Source organism: Aythya fuligula, chromosome 8, assembly GCF_009819795.1.
Source record: "Aythya fuligula isolate bAytFul2 chromosome 8, bAytFul2.pri, whole genome shotgun sequence".
Taxonomy (NCBI): domain Eukaryota; kingdom Metazoa; phylum Chordata; class Aves; order Anseriformes; family Anatidae; genus Aythya; species Aythya fuligula.
This window is the reverse complement of record NC_045566.1, coordinates 26,094,370-26,115,464: the sequence shown is the minus strand read 5'-3', so window position 1 is coordinate 26,115,464 and position 21,095 is coordinate 26,094,370. Positions and strand designations below refer to the sequence as shown.

Genomic DNA, 21,095 nt, shown 5'->3' with positions numbered 1-21,095 from the left:
AGTGTTACCACATGTTTTTTGTAAAAATAAGGCAGTTGTTTGATTTTGCAGTGCTAAAATCATTTGAGTCCTGTAATTACGCACAACTTTTCATTTTTTTGTGTCTCTAAAGGAAGCCTGCCAGTGATACAAGAGTCAGCAACTATATGCAAGTTCTGCCACTCCTTTCAGTGAACTCCAATTCAGATCCCAGATGTCTTCATTTTTGAAAATACCTGGAGCGTTACTTTTTGATGTAAAATATAGGTGATGTATCCAAGGGTTCTGGCAGTCAGATCTTTAGCTCTCATTGAGACTCCTACTGAATATATTCATTTGTATTGAGGCCTGATTTCACTTATGAAATTTTCACTTACAAATTTTCACTTCTACATCCTTTTTTTTATAACATATATTTGATGTATCCCTGAAAAATTAATATTTAATTTAAAGAGCACCTAGCCTAATCCATTGCCTTTAACAGTGAGTATGATCTAGTGCATCTACTTTTGTAATATTCATGAATTTGGAAATCAAGACTAGGCATTATATTTTACTCTGAGAGGTTTTTTCTCATTTGAGTGTTTGATCAGTTCTGAATGCCCAAATGGCCTACTAGAATTTCCAGGGTATAAAGAAGCTACTTAAAGATGTTATTATATTTAGAAAAATATTATATTAATGTAATAAATTATAACCTTTATAAATAAACATTCTCAGATACACATAAAATGTATTGTCCCATTTACCTGCTGCCATGTGCTTTTTATGTAATTAAGTACTGAGCATCAAATACTTTAGAAGGTTACAGCACCTTCAATCTAAAGGAGAAAAGCTGGTTCTTGTTGATAATATAATAGTTCCGTGCCGATGAAAAAGACTTAAATTAATTGGTTGAAATACTACGCAGATTCTACAAATCCAACTAATCATATTTTTGAGACCTTATGCCTCCCTCATTTAGTCATTTAAAACAAAAGAAAACAAGAGCTATTTAACATTTAAAAATAATCATAGTAATTTGGGGCATGAATCATTCCTTACATTCTTTTCCAGCTACAAACAATTTCTGTTGGGAAAAGTGCCATATAGTATCGACAGTGACAACAAATTGTATTGTCCAGTGAACATCTGTTTCCGACTCCCACACTGATATTGCAGGTTGGGTACTTCTGAGTTAGTCTTCACAGGCTGCCCGACCACAGAGGAACTGGAAATTACTGGTACGTTCAACTTTTATTATTGGAACACAGGAAAACTTTATCATCATGCTGGGAAGTTCTATATCTTTTGAAATATTGGAAGGAGGGTTATGTTAGCACAGAAACCCACATGGGATAGTTCTTACGAAGAAGGAGAAAAGAAGTGGCTCCTGTTCATTGCATCCCTCAGTATATGCAGATATGCAAGTCTGAGATCAAAATGTCAAATGTTTGTTTTTAATAAAACAAGCAGCAGGGCAAACAAAGTACCAGATTCTGCCAGTCTTGCACAATAGGTAGTCTGTGTCCCTATACAAAGTACCCTGAAATCCAAAGCATGGTTACTTCAGGCAGAGCAGGCTGAGGTTTAGTATGGGTCGCACAATGCAGCTCTAGGAACTGTTGGTCTTGAAGAAAGAACTGATCTTTTCTAATTCACATTTATTCCACCAAGGTACTATGATAGCAACTTATAGAGAAAGACTGTGTTAGCTAGCTAAAGCTATTACTGTTAAAATAAAGCAAAATACAAAGACCTAAGCATTTTATTTTTTTTTTTTCCAAAATTGAGGTGGCTTTGTTAGAATGATCAATGCCATGTTTTTCATGGTTATGTCAACAATTGTTATTCGGTTTGGAGGAAAGTTCAGCTTTGGCAGGGACAGAGAAGAAATGAAGATATACTCCTGATAGGTGGTAAGTGCCAGTTTGATAATGCTCTCATATCTGATCTGTAAGTACATCAGCCAGTGCAGAAAAAAGGTGCTGAAAAGGATTCTCTTTTCCAGAAAAAGAGGAAGAGAGAAACTCCACCAAAATTTATATTAATTAGAGTGGCTAGCATGCAGGGGAATCAAAGGCAAAACATGTGGAACTCCCGCTGGTGAAGAGAAGACTGTGCCTTAAAGGAGAGGGATGCAAATGAAAAATAAATGCTTTTCAATGTCCTCATATGAGCTAGCCATATAAACACTCATTTTGAGTTCTAACACTTCCTGATGCAAATGCTCTCACTGAAAATTCATTCTTAGTCTGAAGGGAGCTTTGTCCTTGACCATACCTGCAGAGTAAGAACCTATGTGTCTTAAGAACGGCAGGTCTCAACAAAGTAAAATAATTGCCACATCCATATATCTACTTAAAGTTATTGTTGTTGTTATTGTTGCAGTTGTTACTTACCCTTTGTTATAAACAGTCCAAGTCCTGCATCAGAAAAATAGTTTTTTTGATGCTATTCCTTATAGCAATTTTGGATTTTTCAAAGACTAGGAAGTCTGTGTAGAATCTTAACAATGTGGCCAATATGCAAAACACTGTTGGGAAATTCTAGGTCTCAGGCAGAAAACTGCCTGATCTTGCTTTTCATAAGTGTAATATCAGTACATATGTACCAATCAAAACAATACTGCAATAGTATTTGTTTGAGAGTCTTTCTGTCTCCTCCTTTTCTGTCCATGCATAGGCAGAAAGAACATCAGGGATTGTGGAGTGGTAACAAAAGAAACTGAAACTATTTTAGACCAGGGTGACATGGGCATCAGCTACGACATTAGTCTTGGCTTCCACTTGCACACTAGGCAATTTGTACCACCACCTAATTTAGTTTCATGCCTCCCAGCAGCCTTTCTACTGCATCCCTACCATCTCCTGCAATTCTCTTAAATGTCATGGTTGTTATGCCCTAAATCTACAAAGACAAGTGGGAGCAGAACTGGAGACTTTGGGCAATTGTCTCTTGTTACTTTCCCTGGATTATTTCACTGCTACCTGAAGGACAGTTTGGATTAGCTACTGTTGTGGCCTTTTTTGGGGTGATTTTTATTGAGCTATAAAGCAAGATGGATCAGAGACTGCAGGCCTTTCTGAACTATCTACTCTGAACTCTCATCTCAAAAAAGATCAGTTTCCTAAAAGTATGCACAAGGAGTTCTAGGGAGTGTCACTGAAGCACACCAAGTGTTGGTGAAGATCTCACCATGGGTCAGTGCAGCCCATGGCCACAAATAACTGCAGTTACTGCTGCCAGCATAGTGACTGTGATACTAATATAATTCCCAAGAAAGAGAAAGGAAAAGAAGAGACAATAAATAAGAAAAAGAGGATTTAGAAATAGCACGTAGCAAATGAAACTTAAACACTTGACCCAGGCAGCTCTACAGAAGAAAACAGGAAACTTGCAGTTGCTGTAAGTGAAACTGGAAATACGCTATTCAGTATCTTAACTTGCACTCCTTCTTTGGAAAAATTTCTCATCATCTGCAGTAAAGTTTTCTTCCGATAAGCAATACAGGACCCATACACACAACTTGACTTATGCTGAAAATCACTATATGCAGGACTGACTTCTTAGCTCTGTTCAGGAGAGAGAGTGATTGTAGGTGCACAGGGAATTCTGGGCACCGTGCGGAGAGGAATGTGGTTCCCAGCACTCTGTTACTCACCTCTCCCCACACTTTTAAGATGTATGAAATGGATTCGGGGCTGACTGGACAGCCCAGGCACTACCTCCTGTAAGGCACTGCAACAACTTACTTCTAGAGTGGCAAGGGATTATGACTCAGCACCACCAGTCACTGACGTTGCTCATTGCTCAGGACAAACTGCAAGACTGCAGTAAGTATTCCCCAATAAATACTGAAAGGTATCCAGATGAGACAAACAGAGGGTGCTGACTATTACACCAGAATAAAGACACAATTCTTCGTCACATCCAGTGTCACTTAGTCAGGATGATGTTTCCTGTATTCAGCAAACATGCCAGTAAAAGAATTTCCTTGGCATACAGACAACATGGAAATGTCCTTTTAAAAATCAGTTAATACGAACAGAACTCATGAGCTAGCTGGAACCATTTCCTATGCTGTGGAAAGAACACTTGAATAAGGTTAACCAAGACATTTCACCCTCCCAACCTCCCCCCTCCCCATCTATTTCTGGATGTCTTCTTTTGTTCACCCTTTGCTAATTATAGTGGCCTTGCTTAGGTTATATTTATAGTCTTAAAAGAGTTGCCTGACTTTTAGAACACTTTATTCATGTATATTTCCTGTGTTTATTGTTGCCTTAACTAATTTTTTAAATTAAAATTACTTGATCCAAGATTTTATTTAGCAACAAATATCAAAGTAACTTTTCTTTCAACAAATGAAGAGCTGTATTTAGATATAAAAAAGCATTTTTCTATTTCTGAATTTCTGAAAACAGATTTTAGTTTCTTTCCATCTCTAAGTGATGTGTATGACAGACAATTCCAGAATTAGATTAAATGAAATTTCTTTCTTTTTTCATGGCAATATGATTATTTTGTATCTGAGTTTATTTATTTATTTATTTTTGTGTCTGTAATGGTTGCTTTAATGACTGTGGTGTTTCCAAAGGACAATACTGAATATTTATCTACCTGGACTGCCCTGGTGTTTACCTAACCACCTGGAACTGAACATCTACCATCTACAGAAATGGAAAAAAGACATTGAGGGTGTTCATATGAAATTATAGCTTCATCTTCCTACTGGAACCATGCTTTATCTCTCCAAGTTTTCCTCAACCCCCTCTTAAATCTGCCCTTTTATTTGCTGTAGTTGCTCCACAAACATGTTTATAGTAATGGCAGTAGCTACAACTTTCAGTCCTTAATTCAAAACAGCAAATAAAAACCATTTCAGAGAAAAAAAAAAAAAAAAAAAAAAAAAAAAAAAAAAAAAGGAACATGGCACAGAGTCTCAGAGCAGAGAAAACAGCTGTATGGAAGAGGCTGAGTTTTGACCCTTAATCTCACAGTATTTTTAGGTTTATGCACCTGGCGTTAGGTGCTGATGCCCAGCAGGTGGGGCAGGCTCCCCGGCCTGGTGCAAGAGGGCCCTCAGGCCCTAACGGCCCCACCTGGCCCCAATCTGTGGCACCATTTAAGCTCCAGCCGAGGCCATGTTCTCCTTTAGGCTGTCTTATGGGGTTTTTTCCTTAATTGCTCCTTCAGTTGCTTCCTTGTTTTGGCTCATCCCTTGACCTTGCAGCCCTCTGAGGCCTGTGCTGGTTGGCACGTGGGGCAGCAGGCTCATGCTCAGCGGCTGTGAGGGGCAGTGCCTGCTGCCTTCCATGTGTGGAGAGTGGTGCCTTCCCCCTGCCTTCATCCAAGCTGAAGACCTGGAGGAGAGAGCCAGCAGTTTGAAGTATGTGGTAGGTACCAGGCTTAGTGTATTAAAATGGCACTGGCACCGCTGGGCAAAAATGCAAATGCTTCATGTCAATTTTTTGGTGGGGTAAGATAGAGTGTACATGCCGTGTGTTGTGAATTAGTCTGAATAAAGCTGCTTTCTGTTAGTGTGCTGAAATGGTTGGAAATGTGGTAATTTGTAAGATTCTTATTAGAAGAAAAAACAAACAGAAGACTGCTAAAAGCTGTTCTAAAGATAACGATATTATGTTTCAGTTTTCTTTTAACTGATCTTTCCATCCAAGTGTGGGGAAAAGTGGGAGCGCAGAAATAGATAGGTGCTTTGTATGTCACTTTAATAAAATTTTTGTACTGTACACGTTTAATAGAGTACCAGATTTTGGGCATAGTCATTACCTTTGGATTGTCTGTAATGATGTTCAAGCCAAAGGTTTATTATTCAGTTGGCTATCTCCTGAATTGCTCTCAGATTTAAATTAATTGTTGAAATATGCTTTCCTCCTGTACCAAAACCCACCCTTTTTGAGGCTGATTTTTTTCTATCTTTGCTTGTAGTGAAGAAAATAAGCAACTACATTTTATTTGCAGAGCATGAAATTAATCTTTACTTCCTTTTAAAAGCAGTCTGGCATGGATTCAAATACTTGTAACTTGAGGCTATGAAATTGAGCAAACTGCAATAGCTTGATACATGACCAAAACCAACCAAACAAAAACTCTATGGCCATGTTTTTGGGTACCATAAAATGACATACTTCCTTGGAAGGAAGCAGTCTATTCTGTTTTAGGTAGCTGAAAATCTACATGTTAATGCACACTGGATGAAGTCTGGAGCTGAGAAATACCAGACTAAGAAGTCTTAGTGCAGTCTATGGCTTGACTTTTACTGCTTCAATATGTAGCTGTAAAGCAATAATTTCATAATAATTTTAATATCAGAAATTGAAAAGAGTTAAGTGGTTTATTATGCTTCTGTGACTATAAGGTTGTAGAGTGCATTCAGCCTGAAAGTACAACCTGATAGCTCTCAGCTTTAGGCCTTTTCTCCAGTAATGAGTCTGACTGGATATGGCGGAAGCCATCTTGTTAGTGCTACAACCAGTAAAGCGCAGCTCCTCACTGGCTGAAGTCCGTTTTGTTCAGGTGTTGTGCTTCTACATGGTTGTTATATGGCTGTATTTGTTGTTTCATCAAGTTGTGGAAACTTGAATCTCTTAATCTTTCTTCATAAATCACCCTTCTTTCAACTCTTGTTATCACTTTGTCAGTATTTTTCAGGCCTAGAGCTGAGTGGATTATGTAAAGCTATTGACTCCACAGTACTGTATATATAAAGGTGATCATCCCTTGATGTGGAGCAGCTTATCTTTACACATGAAATTATAAAATAACATGATTTTATATTATAGGCTTTTAGAAGGATTGATAGGAAGTCTGTAAGTGACAACATTATGGCTGGGATTTCATCCTTTCTGCAGGTGATCCTGAAGTCTACAGGTTAGCAGACGAATGTTCTTAAATCTAAACAGCCTTGGTATAGAGGCAAACCTTCAGAAATATTATAAGAGTAATATACACATGCGCTGTATCAGAGCGATACATGTATCATACAAAATCATTGGATGTGAATGAACAACTTCCACAGAGTAGAGTCATGTTCTTCCCACAGTAAGACTTATTGCCTGGTTCTAAGAAATGCCTTAATTTTCAAGGGGGGTTGTGGTGATGCAAATAGCATTATTTTTGTGGCAGAAACATGGTAAAGAGTTCGTTGCAAATGAAAGTCTGTCATTTTACCAATAAAACTGACAGTATGGAGCAAAATTTGAAATACATCATTATTTTCCAAGAGAAACTCCAAGAGGAGTTATTTTTTCTTTGCTTTTAATGTGTAACATTCTCTCTAGCATTTAGCAAAAATATCAAATCATCATAGCAGAAAATAACAGTTTAAAGTAGTGTTCTGAGAATACAATAGGCTATAGTAACATCAGTACAACTTTCATTATTAGAATTTAGTATTATCTTGAACTAACCACAGTGTGTGAGCTCTGAACAGCATTGTCTTCATACTGCCCTACAAAAATGCGATATGCATTTGGTAGTGTACCCAGTTAATCTTTCTACTGGCGCAGCTCATCGCTGTCTTGTGCTTCTAATTGGGAACTTACACTTTTGAAGGAAAAAAGTAACTTGTAATGGCAAATCCACTCAATTGTAGGTCTTAAAACAAACAAACAAACAAAACGCCTGCGTGAAGCATGACTGCATAGTCTCAGCCCAATGCTGAACATCAGATGGAAAAGTGACTAAATCCAGGGTGGCTGAATTCAATCTAACTCCACCATGTTGTCACCTCTGGTAGCAGGAAAGTACATAGCTTTGACATGAATGGACATAGGAGAATGTTGTCTTTCTTCTTGCCCCTAGAAAAAGTGCCAGAGGCTTAGCAGTGAACAAGCTGTTTAGAAAGGCTACAAAATGGCATGCCTGTATGCTGAAATACTGCATTTAGTCACATCCTTTGTTCAGAAGAGATCAAGAAGATGATCATGAAGTTAACTTCTAACAGAGTGTTCCCCTACAAGGTTCAGTAGGGTGGCAGGTATAATCCCGTGCTTCATTAAACACTGTTCTTTTGTGCTGAGGCATCTTTCCATAGCGATTGTTTTACAACTACTTTCCACATTTCAGACAAAACGTACTTGTTATGAATGCTTGTCTTTCACAATCCAAGAATATTTAGTTAAATTAATTATTCTAATGCAAAGAACATTAACTGTGTGAGAGGAATACTTTTCCATTTACCCCGACATTTTTTTAATGTTTGAAGAAAATGGTGATATTTTTTTTCAGATCCAAACGCATTCAAACCAGACCAAAAATCAGTAACTACTTATGACAGTATATTCACTAGTCTGACTACTGACACAAAGGGCAATCTTGAACCTCAGTTTCTGGCTGCTTCCCTGACTAAAAGAACACTACAGTTTTATTTCATCAGCTACGTTAGTTACACTTCCTGTCCTGATAAATGTGTGTTACAAAGTCCAAAAGCACTTGAAGTTATCAAATTGCCTTTGATTACTTAAGTCTAAATAATGTATCAACCTTTCATCACCCTGAAGAAGAACTTTTAAGGTATTCCACTACTGATACTTGTTCTCAAAAAAAAAAAAAAAAAAAAGAAAAACACCTATTTTTTCCCCTAATCTGTATTCATTTGATTTAATAATTCAATTTCTCTCCTGTAAGTTTTTATTTTTTTTCTGTGCATTTCTTGCCATTTCATTCCAAGAAGACTGAAGTTTGAAATTAACCGTGATGTATTGACTATAATTACTGTAGCTATCTAAAGGCATATTATGAGAGAGACACCAGTAGTTCTGCTGACCCTATTCACATTAAGTTTGTACTGCTTTAAGTAACAATTTGAAACTCTGCTAATGTAGTTGTACGTACAAGGGATATGTAATACAAAACTAGGCATGTGTTTGCTTTTTAGCTGCCAAAACATCTGTTTCCATAGTACACTAGAAGTCCTGCAAGATGGGATTCTTTTGAGATATGTGGTTAAACCATTGTTTCTTTGAAGGCCATGTTTACAGCTAATGCAAGCACAGACAAATTTGTACTTATTGCAAGGAGTCTATCCCAGAACTGATAGTCTGACATCAGTGAATGGCCTAAATCAATTTGCAAACTCAGTGAACAGTTTTAGGATGAACTTCTTTAATGTGAAGTATGCTGGCTCTTCCTGCAATCATTCACTAATTGGGCTTGTGCTCACCTAGTACTTTGACCTATGACATCCTCACTAAAATAGCCAAATAAGTCAAGGTAGATTTTTTTTTTGGTGAGTTGCAGATTCTTTAAGCCCCTTTTTTTTGTAATTATCAATGTTTAGTGAATTTTCTGATCCTCTGCCACAAGAAAATGTTCTGAGGACTGTTCTCCAGTGCAGGTTCTGTTTTCTTCTGCACCAAGCAAAGACAGCTTTCTTTTATGGGTTGAGGAATACTTTGGAAGTAGTTGTTGAATTTTCCCTGATGTGAGCTGATGAGGAAAGACCAGTTCACTGGAACTGTCTGCATCCTTTCTTGGGGCCAGGTAACCTTTGGACTCTAGAAACTCTTGCAATATTTTCTTTTTAGCTTTGTACAAAGACCTTTCACCTGACTAAGACAGCTGGCCACAAATCTAGCATCCCCAGGGCATTCCTGAGTTTTCATAGCTAAGGATAAGATGGATATATCTTTCTTTTATATTTACTGAGCTTTCAGCAACTCCAGAAAATAGCCAACAAAGGCCTTCTTCGCTATCTTACTGGCATGTTGCTTCTATATTCTTATTTCATCTGTGTCTAAAGATCTATACAGAAACATTTCTCTTGATGAGTAAGTAAGCATTATGTGATGTCAAAAGAGAATTTCTCATGTGATTTCTAATGACAGAGCACCCTGATTTCACAAGATAGATGTATGTTTGAGATTTTAGCAGGTGTTCAAGTCAAAGTTACTAGATTGCAGCTGTCTGCTTCGGATCTTGTTCTGGCATTGGTACTCATTCTCACTAGTTTACTTCACTAATACTTCTGGTGATTTCTGATATCCAATATGAATATAGAAGGATCTGCTCTTTAGCAAGTATAAGCATTACATTATGTACTTTTTTAAAAGTACTTTGCAGCTAGTTCTGGCTGATAAATATTTTGACTTTGTACATGCTATATGCCTAACACATTCTAAAAGACATGTTGACAATTTGTAGAGCAACAGGTGTGAAAACTGTGATAAACAGAGGCTGATAAAAGCTTCATGAAACAAAGTTGTTTTAAAACATCTAGTATCACTTGAGATTAAAAAATAATAAAATCATTTTTCAGAAAAATGGAAAGAAAAGCTTTAAAACTGTAATTCACTGTTTTTGTTTGTTTTTAGGTTATATCTAGGCTAAATATGGCTTAAACCACTGATAGTCTGGGACGGCATTTTTTCATCATGTACTCCTCCCTTTCTATACCTCCTGAACTCTGCTAGCTACAAATGCCTAAGTGTCTAGGAGAAAGGAAAGTGTTTGCGCTTTTATATGAATTAAAGCTAGTCTTACACATTTCTTTCTTCAGAATGAAGTGAAAGGATACAGAAGAGAATTGTGTACGTACTGTTCGGTAACTCGCAGCCAGTTGTGCAAGGAAATAATTTGCCACTACAAAATCATTCTAAATTTCATATGACCTACCTTCGTATACCTTTTTATTCTTTCATTATTTGTGTCATTTAAAAATTTAGTGTCAGATCTGCTAATGCACCTATCTTATCTGGAAGACATCTGAAGATGTAGTCTTTGTATAGACAAGTAAGAACAGGAAAGTGTCTTCTCAAGCAAATACATACTTCTTAGCCATGTGTAGGTAGGGAACAAAGTTAGCTGATTTGAAAATCTAGCTGTTTCTTCCTCACAACTGCCTCTTCCCTTCCTTCTTCATTTAAAATCTGTCATTTACTTAGTTTATTTATTTATTTTTTTAATTTCCACAGGTATTCATGTCCTCCAGAGCAATCTGAAATAGCTGCTTTTTCTACATTGATCAGAAGGAGCTGACAGCATGGATGAACAGAAGAGGGCCATATTCAAGAAAGGTTTGGAAATTCTTTGTTTAATTCTGATTCTCTGCTGCTAAGAGATGGTGTTACCTGGTACTGTTAACAATGTAGAGTCTAATCTAAATGTGTTTTGAGAACCTCATGTTTTTGAAGTTGAGAAGTTTAAGGTTCCTAGTGTTGTGTTATCTGGTCCCTAAATGATGGATTTCCAAATATGTTGACATTGTTCTGGAATGTTGTGCAGTTTAGTAGAGCTCGTCCAATTAAAAATCGTGTGTGTATATATATATATATAAAAGGGTATGGATATATGATGAAACTGATGCTTCCCATAAATATGTGGAAAAAGTTCACTGGCCATTTTTGTGTGTAGTGAATTTCTAGAACCTACGTATTTCTAGAAGTCTGTATTTATGTGGTAGTATACATGTTCTACCGGAGTTAGGAGCAGTTGATCAAAACTTTCATGAAAAACATTTGCCTTTTATGTCTGTAGTAGTAAGCACGCATTGGTTGAAGAATATCAACCAGCCTGAGCTTGGAGGTAAAGACCATCTCTAGAACTGTTACCAGCATAGTATGTTGAATGCATATGAAATCTGCCTACAGATTAAGCAATAGAACCATAAAAAGTGAATGTTGCTTAAGTATCTTTTCATATTATCACTTGTATCATACCTATGATTTTTAAGGCAGATCTTAACTTAAAAATTCTTACACTGAATAGTATCTTCTGCAAATCTCGGTAATCTTTAAAATGGTTACTCCAGACTAAAGTACTGTATGGGTTGAAAGATCTGGTCCCTGATTTTTAGGACATAGTCTCTTGGAAATGTGTTGTAATTCTAATCGTTAAATTACTTAAAATGAGCAGCTTAGCTTACTAAAAAATTACGAAAAGCAAATAGCAAACTAAGATGTGACAACTTTCTCCCCTTTTTAATCCAACTTCTCTTTCCCTTCTGAGGAAGCTTTGTCCCTTGTTTCTCTTTATTTATGCTGAGCTTATAATGGTTCCTGCAACTATTTGTATGGAAAAGTCTGAGAGAAGCTGGCATTGTATATACAACATACACAGCTTGCTTTTCTTGCAATCATGGGCTTTAGTTCATCTCTGCGTCATTATGGTTATGATGGAAATTCTGTTGTGGCAAGCATCCTGACTGCAGATTTTTAATGAGATCCCCTCTGTGCTTGATAAGTATAGATTCACTTCTCAGTGAACTTCTACAGTAACTCTTGTATTTGGATATTGTATTATTTTACCTTTGTTACACAAGAGTAACTAAAAAGTTATGGGTGGTCACAAATTTTAAGAGTTTGGCAGCAAATAGTTGTGTCAAAAAACATCTCCCTGTTGCAGGAGGATATTCAGTGACTGGCAATGTAATAGGGAAATTCAGATGTAATTTACATTTGTGATGATTTTTTTTTTTAGGTGGATCTTTTATTCATTCTAGAGCTAACTTCTTCATTGAGAGAGTGGTTAAAAACTAGTTTATCTCTATTGTCTGATTCCAAATTTTTGGCTTAATATTTCTGTGTCACAGCTGACCACAACAAATCACAAAATTGCCTTAATGAATAATCTTGAATGTATATGGGGGAATTTCTGGCCACCAGAGAGCTGTGCATAAGCATTTATTGGGTAGTCCCACTTCCTAGTGCACCAATAAAAATAAGAGCCTAAAGGTCATTGCAGCTAGTGTAGATTACAGGAATCCCCGATGTACCAGTAGTGACGAGAACCAAAAGAAGTCCTTAAGGTAATTTTCTTCCTCCTTGCTTTCTGTTCTGTGTGTACCCTGCTTAGGACTTAGCCTTCATGGCTAACTACACGCGCACACACTAATATCCCAGTGAGAAAGTTAATATTCCAATATGGACATACACATAGAGTCCACGTAGATGGCAGAAATAGGGTTCCATTCTGTGTTAAATGAGATGGTAAGTTTGTAAATGAGTGTAGAATGGTGTAACAGGTATGATTACAGCTCGGAATACAAGTCAGAGAGAAAGGATGACAAGGAGTAAAATTCGTGCTAGTCCCTATGGAGGTTAATAACAGTTGTGATAAGTAGTAAAATACAGAAGAGAGGAACTAAAATGTGAATTTCTTTGATACAGCTTATTACAGGCTCAGGTGGAAGACAGGTACAAATTTCTCCTCTTAATAATCTAATTAAAGCCAAATAAATTAGAGATGCTTGGGGGGGGGGGGAAAGAAGACAAACCATACTCTCTTGCTCAAAGTACAACATTGTAAAAATTATCTTTTGTTCTTAATTGAATATAATGTAAGATTGTTACCTACCTTAAGTTCTCTAAAAAAGATGCTACTCCTCGCCCACTCGACAATGGAGAAGAGGGTTTGGTCAGCCATTTTACACATAAGCCCAAATGTGTTGAGCTTCTCATGTTTGCTTCTGTTGGCTTGCTCCTGCTGCAGATATGCCATGATCTTAGCTTGGACTTGTGGCTCATCTGGCTCACATTTGAGGAGTTCCAATATCAGATGTGGAATACTTGCTGGTGAGCTTGTTTGGTAACTATCCATGTATGAGTATCCCATTATTGACTCTGGTGAGCTAGTGTAAGGGTCAGGGTACTCAGACTTGATAGCACGGCTTGGAAAATGGCCATATGTTTGGTAACCTTGCAAGCTGCCATGGGGTGGCATTGTCATACTAATTGGAGAGGTTACAAAGGGACTTCTGTCATAGTCTGTAGGAGGCAAGGCAGTGTGGTTCAGAGGTAGGCCTTTGGAGGCAGAATGGATGTTCTGGATCGCAGAGGATATTGTCAGGTCAGTTGGCATTGCTTGGATCACCTGAGTCATGGCTTCCAGTTTAAGTCCATTTGCTCGGATAAGAGCTTTCTTCTGCTGCTTCAGTGCCCTGTCTCTCTTGTACATTGGTCCAAACTTGTTTCTACCGCCACGCATTCGGTCAGCTCGCACAGCTGTCAGGGGAGAGAAGTACATCGTAACGGAAACTTGAAATCAACATTCTTTAAAGAAACATAGTAAGACAGAGCAGAAATGTAAAAATGTAACTGCATGATTTTTTTTTTTCAATTTCAAAGTAGCACTTTTATTCGTGAAGAAAAAAAATTATTAAATGTCTTTTTTTTTCAGGTAATTTAAATATACCATGCTTGTTGCTAACATGAAAGAACTGCTCTTTACATTGATTAGGAGACAGGGACAAACACAATGGTTGGCTGCAGGAATTTCACACCTGCTATAGGATCATGTGGAGATCTCAATGTATATTTGATTTTGTCAAGCTACTATGTCATTAAGAAACAAGGGCTGATGTCCAAAATTTGAGATGTATCCAGTGGCCCCCGTTGTCTCATTATAATCATTCTATTACTGCCTTCCACTGCAGCAAAACATCTGAAACGTAAATTGTGAAATGTTCAGTAGTCACAAAGGGGAATATGTTTTTCCTGGCAAAAAAGGAAATATTTTCTTCTGAGGATTCTGTTCAAATTGGTGTAGAACTTGGAAAAAAAAATTTAGATATCTGAACAGCTTTACAGAAATGTTTAGCTGCCGTTGGAATGTGCAGAGAGAAAGCTGTCAGCTCACTGCCTTCCATGTGGAAGGTGGAAGTGACACAGAAACTATTGGCACTGTTCTGGCTTGTAATATCTCCGGAATTAGGAATAATTAAAACAAATCCACTTCAACAGCTGCCTTGGGAATCATACTGGTGGTCTCTGTCACAGCAGTGTCTGTCACCATGGTATATATGTAATGGTCTAGCGAGGAGCTCCCACCAAGCCCACCTTGCCCAACGGCAATTAGATTGAAAGAGGAACCTTTGACAACCTGGTGACATGTTGAGACTGCTGAGATTGCTGGAGGTTAAGTTCTTGAGCTTTTTATCTTAGGGATTAGTAGAACATTAAAAATTTATTATGAATGCTAGATACGCATAATACTGTACATTATCATAAGGACTTTAACGTTTAATGATTCTTTTTTTGGTCCATGGTAATTTATGAACTAGACTTTAAGGCTATATATATCACTATCAGGGAAATACACATAAATGTCACAAACATTTACAATTATGGAAGTACACATTCTTCTGATCTTCTAAATAGAGGAAAAGTTGTGTGTGTACAGCTAAGGAAGTTAAAGTACATTTTAAAAGTATCTTTAAAAATACATGTACTTTACTTACATTTGTAGTAAAAATGCTTCTACTATTGCTGCTGAATGTTGATATTGAGTGGAATGCAGGAATTTAAAATAATTAAATCACCATGCTGCTAGATGTAATTAACTTTAAACATGTAAATACAGTATCCTTCCAAGTATTCTAGAATTAACAACTGTAAGCCAAATTCTATTAGCACATACTCTCATGTAACTACTTAGGGTGTATTGCTCGCAATTGCGGAAGCACACAATTTGGTCCCATATCATTGCCAGCAATTGAGAGGTGTTAGAAGTAGCAGTAGTTACAGGTATTTTGTCCTCATTCTTTGTCAACAATGAGAAAAGGATTACAAATGTCCTATTATTTTACTGTTTGAATTTGGAAGACTGTGGGATTCAGAACGTTTAGTGCAGTGTCAGTGCTAGCTGAGTCTCGTGGGCAATTAGAGCAGTGCTGAATTCATCAGACTGCAGGAGGCTGAGTATTCTGTTGATCTTCAGTTATATCAACAGATTTCTGTTGCCAAACTCAGGTGACAGGGGCTTATGCTATATGGTTCTTTTAAAGGTTTATTGTAACCCTTACTGGTCTGATTCTTCCTTTAAGTGTCAGGTGAATGTGATTTCAGTATGATTTTAAAAATAAGGATTTTATAAGCTTGTCCTTGGTCAAGCAGAAATTCCATTCATTTGCTGTGAAATCTGAATTTTAGTATTCTATATATCAAAGTTAAAGTTGTGTATATGAGTCTCACATTTTAATCAGAATGATAATTGTGCATTGCATTATCTCAAAGGGTATTGTACTAATTCTTCTCTGTACCTGAGAGAGCCAAATGAAGTCAAAAAATATACTTCAAAATTCTTACTCTTTCTTAAGTACTAACATCTCAGGTGTAGCAACACAAAAAATATAGGATGTAATTTAAGAGATTTTGTTCTTTAATCCCAAAGCAGGTCAGTGTGAGAAGTACTCATTTTCTCTCTCACTTATGCCACATTATTAGAAGATATTATTTTAAAAAAACAAACAAACAAAAAAAAAAAAACAGACAAAATAGAAATAAAATTGGATCACTGTCTGTAACAATGACTTTTTAAAATCTGGACTCTTATAAAAAAAAAAACTTAATTTAGGTTAAACATTAAATAAAGCTGCAAAACTAATTTCCATACTATCTAGATCCCTTCATTCAAAAGCTCAAAAGTACTGAAATATCAAAACATATATGTATATGAAATTTGAGTTTATGGTTTTGACTAGGCTTTAGTGACTTTCCATTTACTCATTAGATTTCCTTTAGAGAGCAACAATTTCATTGAACTCACAAAGTTACCTTTTACTGTAACTTCAAAAACATGATAAATACATAGCATATTTTTTATAAACCAGTATGTATCATATGTAGTCCTTATTTTTCAGGAATTAATCTATAGCTGACAATATGAGCAAAACTTATAGGGCTTACCTTCTAATTTCATTCCAACACTTAGGCATTTTTGAAATCGACAGTAAGGACATCGTTTTCTCTGTGTTTTGTCAATCTGGCAATTCTGATTTTCTATACATGTGTACCTTTTGTTATTCTGGACTGTTCGCTTAAAGAATCCCTGTATGATAGACACAAAAGTTAGCCTCTGTTGCTTGAACAGTGTTTCAGCATTTTATTTTACAGAAATCACTGTAGTGTATTTTTCATACACCACTTGAGAACTTCTGAAGTTCTATGGTTTACTTTAAATTACAGAGAGCCGTACCCAGGAGAAAACCACCAGAGTCTAGAGGTTTTCCTGTATTAGGGCTATGTTTTATACACTTACGTCAAAGCTTAACAAGACTGACTATAGTTTCCTGTGCCCCTAGCAGTGGTAGCAGCAGTAGAGAGGTTGACCAGCTCTTTTTGTATTTCTTAATAATTGTAAAATGACTGAAGTGTTCCCTGGAAAGTAATTCTATATGAAATAAGTAGGAACACTATGGCAAAGATAACAGAAATACAGAATACCTCCTGCTAATGTACATCCCAATGGTGCATGCTAAAGGCATAAGTGCTTGTTATTCACTTCTCATTGATTTTTTTTTTTTTTTTTTAATGAAAATATAATGTGCTAAGTTAATTTTCCCATGCCACTAAATATCTTAAATTGCATTGTTCTGGCAAAGGAGGTTCCTTTACAGGGCATTACTTAAAAAATTGCAAAGAACTTAAAAACATTTTTACATGACAAATTTGACATGCTATAAATTCGTAACTGTTTAAACTCTTTTGTATAATAGAATAATTCAGATAAATGCAACTCATGTTTGAAGACAAATTAACAAATATTTTATTCTCAGAATTAGTAATTTAATTATACAATAGCTACTCGACTCTGTGTCAAGTGAGCTCTGAGAGTATATAGTTTGTATAAAAAAGTGCAAGGTCATCACAATCCCAGAAATTTACATGATAATGTTGAAGGATGGAAAATCTTAAGAAAGCTGCATTAGACTTTGCAAAACTGCTCTGTATTGAGGATACTTTTTCACTTTATCCTCCGGGAACAGCAATGCTCTAAATGTATATAAATCAACTAAAATCAATGTTTAGGACAGTTAGGAAGGAAAGGTGTTCTTTAGCTACATCACTTTACAACAGCAAAACACTTAAAAGCACTGATAAAGCTCCAATCCAAACCAGTCCAAGTTGTTTCTTTCCATCTGTACAAATATGATTGGTGAGATCTCAAATGCTTTGATGGTTAATTTTTCATGTGATTAACAAGAAACACATCAGAAGTAAGCCAAATTATTACACATCTATATTTTTAAATGATCTGTTTTTTTCCTGATTGTTTGGAACTTTTTTGGGCTGTACTTCTGTTTGTATGAAGAAATTGGTACAGAACCTTGCAGCTTTCACAGGTGAGAAGTCCGTAATGGTACCCAGACACTTTGTCTCCACAGACTGGACACAGTTCCTCAAGGTCTTCATCATAAGAGTAATTCACCATTTTAAACTGAGACACTGGGAAAAGGAGAAATAGCACATTCAATTAGAGTTACGTGAATAGCTCACTTTTCCTGCAACTGTTTTCGTCTAGAGGGAAAGTTCTTTAAGCACGCCGCTGCGAACTGCAAAAAGTTTTATTTTTAAAAGCGGAGCTTGCACGGGAACGCGTAACTTTTCCCCAACTGCAAACCCGCGTGATACTTGGCAGGTGGGACACAACCCCGCCGGCTCCTCGCCTTCCTGCTCTAAATATTCACACTTCCCGAGCGCCCGCGACCCAGCGCCGTGCTTGCGGCATCCCCAACTGACTGAATTCATCCAAATCCGAAAGTAGCCGAGGACGGGCTTTAAAAAGGCGGGACGCGAAGCTGAAGTGCCGCCGGCGGGCAGTAACCGCGGTCGTTTCCTTTCGACTTTTCTCGCAGCGCCAGCCCGCAAATATTTGCTGAGCCCCAGCGCGTCCCGCAGCCCCGCCGGGTACCCACTCGCCGAAGCGGCGAGCTCGGGGCGAGCTGGGCTGGGGGCAGCTCGCCCCTGGGGGTCCTGCTGGGCAAGGACGGCGGCGGCGGGGGGCTCCCGAGCGAGGCGAGCGGCACCCCCGGGCTGCTGCCTCCGGCACGGCGCAGCTCGGGGCAGGGGAGCGGCCGCAGTCCGGCCCGACCCGCCGCCTGCCAGAGCCTGGGGAGGACTCGGAGGAGGAGTGCCCGGCACGGTTCCCCCCCTCTGCTCCCGAGCGCTGGGAGCGAGTTCCCCTCCTCGCAGGAAAACCCGAGTGGGAAAGCAGGGGGTTTCCGAGCGCCGCGCCCTGGCACCGAGCCTCCTCCGAGGGCGAGGGGAGGGGAGGAGAGGAGAGGGCTGGGCTGGGCTGGCCGCCCCCAGCACCTCCGCGGCCCCCAGCCCACCCCGCCCCGGCTTCCCAGCAGGTCCCGGGAGGAGAGGGCAGAATTTCGAAAAAGCGGCCGGGACCGGAGTTTCCACCGCGGGGGAGGGCGGAGCGGGCAGGGTCCGAGCACCGAGCAGCCGCCCCCTCCCGGGGCAGCCCTCGGACGGGGGCTCCGCTGCCCCCCGGTGGCATTCCCAGCCCGGGCATCCCGCTGCCACCCCCGAAGTTTGGCACCGCCGCCACCTGCGCTGCGCCCGGGGGACAGCCTAGTGTCGCTCGGGGCCCCGGGGGCGGCTCACGGGGTGTCCTCTGCAGGACCCCCCCGCAGCTCCGCCGCCGCCAACTTGGCGAGAGTTTTTGGGGCGGCCCGGGGCTGAGCCCCCGCTGGCCGGGCGGACCCGAGCACGGCGGCCCGGAGAAGGCTCCCCCCGGCCAGCGCCGGGAGCCGGCGGCCCCAAACTTTTTGGCAGGACGAAGGGGCGCCTCGCCAGAGGGGTGGGAGCCGAGCGAGAGCGGAGGGGGAGCGCCGTGCCTGTCCCCCCTTACCTTGCATGTTTTCCGGCATCTGCCCCTGTTCCCCATTCGACCGGGCGAGTCCCAGGGCCTCCGTCTCCACTTTGGGCAGCATGACAAGGCGGCTGCGGGCCGGGCTGGGGGCTCCGTGACCGTCCGCGACACCAGCACCTGGACACGGCAGCACAGATTTAGCTGGACCAAGGGGCGCTCGGCGGCCGCTGCCTCTTCCTCCTCCTCTTCCTCCTCCTCCTCTTTCCTCCCTCTGCTCCACGCCAGCCCTTGCCCTGCTGCCGCGGGAGCACCGAGCGGCCCCGGCCGCCGGGAAGCGCCGCCGGGTGCCCGCGGCTGCGGTGGTCGGGCTGCAGGCGGCGGGGGCGGAGAGGAGAGGAGGAGGAGGAGGAAGGTCGGGGGGCGCAGGAGAGGAAGGGGCGACCCCGGGAGCCCGCAGCGGCTCCGCCCGGGGCTCAGCGCGGCGGCAGCCCGGCGCCCCGATCCATGCGGAGCGGCACAGTGCACGGGAGCGCTCTGCCGCCGCTGGTGCTGCTGGACAGGGTTCCCACCCCCGTCCCCCTCCTCCCTTCCTCCCTCCTCCTCCTCCTCCTTCTTCCCCCCCCCTTTTCCCCCGCCACAAGTGCGGAGGTGCCGAGTCAGGACCTCCAGCCCCTGGCCCGCGGGGAGGCGCTCCCGGAGCCCGGGGGCTGCGGGGCGCGGGGGGCTCCGGCGGAGGGGGGCACTGACACCGCCCTCGCTGCCAGGAAGGCAGGGCCGCGATGAGCAACACCCTCACACGCACACACACACACACACACGAGCAGAACCCACTCGCCCCCCGCCCGCTGGTTGGGTCGGGGCTGCGGTCACCCCCCCCCAGCCCCAGCGGAGCCCCCCCGGGCACCAGCCCGGCTGCGCCTCCCTGCCCCGGGCAGCCCCTCGGCGGCTCCCCGGGGCCGGCGGCGGCTGCGGGACCCCCGGCGCTCGCCTTCCCTGCGGGCGGGGGGCAGCGGGAACCTGGAATAAGCGGGCAGGAGCCGCGCTTGAGCTCACCCTACCTAGTCTGGCTTTTCGGGGCTCCCTTCCCTAAAACTTCTTGCGAAACGTGCCGCTGCACCGTTTGCGCAAAACCCAGTGCCCTGGCGGAGCCGTGCCTCCCTTCCCCGGCCGGCACTGCCTGCAGAGCTGTCCCGAACCGCTCGTTTCGTGCCTGGGCGGTGAGATCCGGGGGGGCCCCGCGGCACGGCGGGGGCCGGGGGTCCGGGCTGCCCGGTGACCCCGGCCGGACCCCCGCCCGCCCCCGCCGGGGCCCAGCGGGGCGGGCTGAGCGGCTCCTGCCCCTTCTGCCGCCCGCGCTGCTTCCGTGCGCTCAGCGCCGTTGTGCGCGCTCCGAGGTGAAAACCTTTGGCGGTGAGAGGTGCTTCCGACCCAAGGCGAGGCGCGGCACTGCCCGCAGCGCGGGTGCCTCGTTTCCTATCGATTGGGGCGGATTGGGTAAAAGCTGCCCCCGGTGCGGACTTGCTGAGCGCCGGGGGCTATCGAAAGATGGGGCGTGGGGTGGGACCGGCCACCTGCGG

The 21,095-nt window shown here is 41.5% G+C and overlaps 1 protein-coding gene across 1 annotated transcript in view; it reads right to left on the bottom strand.

Moving 5' to 3' along the window:
• The window catches only part of NR5A2 (nuclear receptor subfamily 5 group A member 2), a 78,732-nt gene extending 59,076 nt beyond the window's left edge, over window positions 1–19,656 (bottom strand). Inside the window, exons 1-4 of the mRNA XM_032192384.1 lie at window positions 19,558–19,656; window positions 18,025–18,143; window positions 16,605–16,746; window positions 13,276–13,922 (exon numbers count right to left, since the gene is read on the bottom strand). Coding sequence (XP_032048275.1) covers window positions 13,276–13,922; window positions 16,605–16,746; window positions 18,025–18,143; window positions 19,558–19,639 — 990 coding nt within the window. The 5' untranslated portion in view covers window positions 19,640–19,656. The remainder of the gene's footprint in view (window positions 1–13,275; window positions 13,923–16,604; window positions 16,747–18,024; window positions 18,144–19,557) is intronic.
• Between the last annotated feature and the right edge of the window lie 1,439 nt (window positions 19,657–21,095).